The 4798-nt window shown below is 40.8% G+C and overlaps 1 protein-coding gene across 1 annotated transcript; it reads left to right on the top strand.

Annotated features, from left to right (window-relative positions):
- Nucleotides 1-1793: 1793 nt before the first annotated feature.
- Nucleotides 1794-4378, top strand: LOC122925219. The gene is made up of 9 exons (XM_044276716.1): nucleotides 1794-1979; nucleotides 2058-2132; nucleotides 2261-2344; nucleotides 2619-2639; nucleotides 3034-3048; nucleotides 3136-3219; nucleotides 3778-3852; nucleotides 4024-4124; nucleotides 4328-4378. The coding sequence occupies exons 1-9, from the start codon at nucleotides 1835-1837 to the stop codon at nucleotides 4376-4378; spliced, it is 651 nt and encodes a 216-aa protein (XP_044132651.1). The 5' UTR covers nucleotides 1794-1834.
- Nucleotides 4379-4798: the final 420 nt, after the last annotated feature.

The following is a 4798-nucleotide window of genomic DNA, read 5'->3' as shown; positions in this document are numbered from 1 at the left end:
TGGGCCAGGAGAGCCAAGACTAATGAGGATCACACTTAGAGATCCTGGCCCACCTCCTTCTGTACAAGAATCAATTCCAGGGCATAATGGCTAAATGTGACCCCCCCCCCCCCCCCCCCCCAACAACTTCCCTGCAGCCAACCTCCCACGGCTAATCAAGACCGCCACCATCTCAGTAGTTATGCCTTCTTAGTGCCCCCAAACAGTAATTATGCCCACTTACTCCATCCTCACAGTAGTGATCCCCCTTAATGTCCCCACACAGTAGTACTCTCCCTAATATAAGTTATAAGGCCCCCAGTGTAAATAAAAAATAATCAGTAATACTCACCTAGTCCCGGTGAACAGACCACATCCTGATCTCTCCAGCTGGCACAGTGCATTGACACCATCACACCTGCTGGGATGAGTAGATGAGGAAAGGGCAGGAGATTATGGTCAGCCCCAAGGGTGGACTGGGAACTTAAAGTGGCCCTGGAAAATAAAACTAAAAGTGGCCCCATGTTGTAGTTAGGCTGTTTATAAGAAAAAAAAAGCCATGTGAATAGCCCCATAGACTGCAATGGCTCTGTAAGGAGAATTTGATCTGTGCCTTTACATAGGACTGCAGGTCATGCTACTACATTATCTGCACTCTGTTCATGAAGCAACATGACATATCATATTTGTCAATCATGTAGCTTCATGAGCAGACTGTAGATAATATAGTATCATGACCTGCAGTCCTATTTAAAACCACAGTCATCATTCTCTGCACAGACAATGTAATTGTTACCTGCAGTCCTGTTACACCACAGATAACACTGGGACTACAGGGGCAAGGTGCCAGTGCCTGAGGGCCACAGAAAAGGAAGAGGAGGCCCAGAGCCGGCAACAGTGTGAATACTGTCTCAGGGCAGCTCCGGCTTCATAGTCTTGGAGCCATAAACCATTCATTGGGGCAGCCGCAGACTAGTACCTCCTGTCCTGTAGAGCAGTTTCTATCCATATATGTGCTTTTAGTGAGTGGAGAGGAGAAGAGGTAGAGGCGCAGCACCAGTATAGACTGGCTCACTGCAGCAGGCAGCTCCGGTGCTCTGCTTCCACCTTCCACCTAAAACCTCTTTGTTGTGATGTCATGCGAGACATGTTCAGAAGACTGTGCCCGCCCAGGTGCCTCCTACATCCTCGGCACCCGGGGCATATGCACCCACTTGCAACAGCCCTCCCCCCTTTCTCCCGCTATGCCCCTGGGTACATCATTCTGGGAACCTTGTTTGATATGTATATTCTGTAAAGAATGTCATTATATGTATTATTTGTGATATTTAAAAAAAGGTTTTTTTTTGTGAACATACTTATTTACTCCTTCTAACAACTCATGTTCCAGAGAATCATTAGCATATGATTATGTCATAATTACATTTTCCACGAATGCAATGGCTTATTTGTTTTGGAGCCTAATTTGCATATTCATATGGTGATATCACAATTACATTTTCCACCAATCCAATTGTTTGTGTTCCATAGCCTTATTTGCATATTCATGTGATGATGTCATAATCCCATTTTCCACCAATCCAATTGCTTGTTTCAGAGCCTCATTTGCATATTCTGATGATGTCATAAAGACAAATGTCTCTTAACCGGCACCGATGCTATAACCTGTGCAGTGCTGTTGTCTTCTCAGTGGGACATAGTTCTGCTCTCTTGCGTCCTTAGCGATTATTTGCTACAGGAAGCGATTTTACGAAAAATGACTGGTTCTATCCAGACCACGTGGCTTCTACTGCTTGTAACATCTGTCTTCATCGGACTGTCTCTCTGTTGCATACCATGCGACTCCAGAGGGAAAATGGCTATGGAAGAATTCAACACCTTTATCAAAAGCCAAGTCGATGACATTGACTCCATAGAAGCCTATGTGAACATCAAGCGGTTTGCCAAAGTCACAGAGAAAAAAGTCCTGGACTACCTTGAGGATGAAGTCGGCATACTGGGTAATTATATTATTACTATTATCTCTATTTCATATAATCTACAGATAGATAATGATTGTACCATTATTTTCCTTCCAGATAAATATGCTATATCCGAAATTGCGTCTGAATATAAAAAATCTGTGGACGTCATCCAGGATATAGGTTTTAAGGGTAAGTACAATATCTTATACGTAGGTGGAAATTCTACTTCTCTTATTAATAGGAATTAGTGTGTTGGGGGCTCAGACTGATAGATGAGGGGATCGGACTCTCATTCTTCTCCTCTTTATATATCTTAGAGGTCCAGCTTCTTCACATCATTGGACTCCATTTCCAGCGACTCAAAGAAAAGCTCAAGGTTATCGTCCAGGACTCAAAACAACGTAAGTGGAATCCTCTTCTGTCTACCATTGTACTTATCTTCTACGTGTCTGGTAGGTTGTCAGAGAGGATGTTTTCTGCTCGTTTACCTTTCCCTACAGCCTAGTGACAGGAGGGAGCGATTGGAATAAAATGTTCTATACTGGGTAATTGCTATGCGTGCAGTTTTCTTTTGTATTGTTGCAGTGTTATAGATAGAGCCCTGATATACAGGGGATTTCTGTTCTCTATTGTTTTCTATCAGTAATTCTGCATTTCTTCATTTCTCACTTTTAGGGAGGTGTCCAAATAAACAAGGTGAGTTCTTCTAGATATAACACGTGCTATAATATGACATATAAATGCATTACACACACAGGCCTCTTGTAGTAATAGTAATGTAGACCCAAACTAGAGATCCCCACAGCCACCAGTCAGATCACTGCTGTTATCTCCTACCCTGTACTGGACATATGAAAGCCGGCACCTGATTGGCTGCCAGGGATGTTTGCACTAGGAGCTGCTGCGCTCTATAGAGGCCCGGAACGTTCTGGGGCGGCTCAGAGATTTCTGTCAATGGAAATCTAGAAAACAAAGTGATGAACACATAGGCACTGACATCATGTAATAATAAGGAGACCCAGAGATTAGAGGTTTCTGAGTCTGACAATGAGAACGGTCAGTAATGTCTTCTTTCTTCTCCATTCCTCAGGTGCAGACAGCTGTGGTAAGTACATTTTATACCAGATTCAGCTTCTTGTCATTATTATTATCTATAAGATTGGAAGGTTATAACACAAGTGCATTTCCCCAGGATTAATGGTGCAAACCTACACCAACTGTAAGACCTGCTCCGAGGAGAAGGTTGTCTGCGCCGGGGGCCCTCCAAAAAATCAAGGTACAGTATAATATTTCTATTATAGGCCAGAGAAACTAGAATTACAGTATAATAATGCATGCCAATGGACCTTTCCCACTAGTCTGTGTAAACTGTTGGTACTGTGCCTATTATACAGAGGTGAGCAGCACTACATAGGCACTTTACACAGCACTCGCTGACTATTATATGATGTCTCCTCTTTTCACAGACTACTTGGAGAGATGCAGCTGCCTATGCACCTCCAACAGATGTTTCGGTAAAGTAGAAGTTTCTATTCTTACATCTACATTCATATAGTACATTATTAAATATATAGGACCCCAAATCCTCACCGTACACTAAATATACCAGTCACTGGTATACACCAGACTTTCCAAAGCAGGAGGATATTTAAATTAATATGATTCAGTCCATAAGCAGGCTAGAAGGGTGATTTGTGGCAGCCTGTACAGTATACTGTCCATGTGCAGGTGACAGAGGGGTGATAGATACCAGCACATGATTATCATATTTATTCTAATATTATAAGTGTCTTTAATGCTCGGCTCACATTTCATTTCTTTCTTCTTTTCTCAGATCTGAAAACTGGACGGTCCTGCTCTCCATGTAAAGATCACAAGTCTCACCTGGCAGAGACTGTAAACTGTGGAGGTGAGGAGATAGCGGAATATAACCAGTTGCTATCAGTCTCCTCTATGATGGCCGTATTTCCTATTAGGTCTTATAGAAGGAGACGCGTTATTGAGACAACCCCTAAATGCAGGACAGAATATCTACACAATTACTTCTATAATATCTTCTTTCATTTTCCTGTTTTTCTAGAGATAAATATAAAAATCCCAGAATATGAAGAACTAATTCTGGACTGTACTTTTGAATGGTACGCGAGGCTGGAGGAAACCTATAACAACGTGTTCATCCTGGTAAGTACAATGCAGATTTCCAAGAAAATAAGGGTAAAATTGGGAGATTGTTCAGTTTGAGTTTTACGACTATCATGTTAAGGCAGCACTTCCCAAACGTATTCCTTTCCTTACTCAAAAACCACTTAGCAGAAAGTCCTTTCACCCAATATCATCACCAGGCTGCTTAATATGGTCTAAAATCAGACTTTCTGTCATGTCAGCAAATTATCATCAGTAATTTTCTCAATTTTTGTTTTAATGATATGGCTTAGTGATGAGCGAGAGGTGCCATATTCGATTTCGCGATATATCGCGAATATTCGAGTGAATATTCGTGTTATATTCGTCGAAATCGAATATTCGTAATTATTTCAATTTTCGCGAATAATATGCGATTATTTTAATCGCATGTTGCGATTTTTCTAGTATATTAGTATAAGGCAATGGTATTTTACGAAATTTCGTACTATTGCTCTAACTTCGTCTTTTAGAATATTACGAATATTCTAAAAGACGAAGTTAGAGCAATATTACGAAATTTCGTAAAATACACATATATATTGTAATTTAGCTAATATAGTGCTATAATCATTTTTTTTTTTCTTTCATTTTTTTTCCCTCTTCTGAACTTAAGCTTTGTAAAATATGTACACTGTTAAAAAAAGTTAATATAGCAGTATATTAGCTAAATT

This window comes from Bufo gargarizans, chromosome 1 (assembly GCF_014858855.1).
Source record: "Bufo gargarizans isolate SCDJY-AF-19 chromosome 1, ASM1485885v1, whole genome shotgun sequence".
Taxonomy (NCBI): domain Eukaryota; kingdom Metazoa; phylum Chordata; class Amphibia; order Anura; family Bufonidae; genus Bufo; species Bufo gargarizans.
Note: the sequence above shows the minus strand (reverse complement) of the source record. Positions and strands in the feature narration are given on the sequence as shown.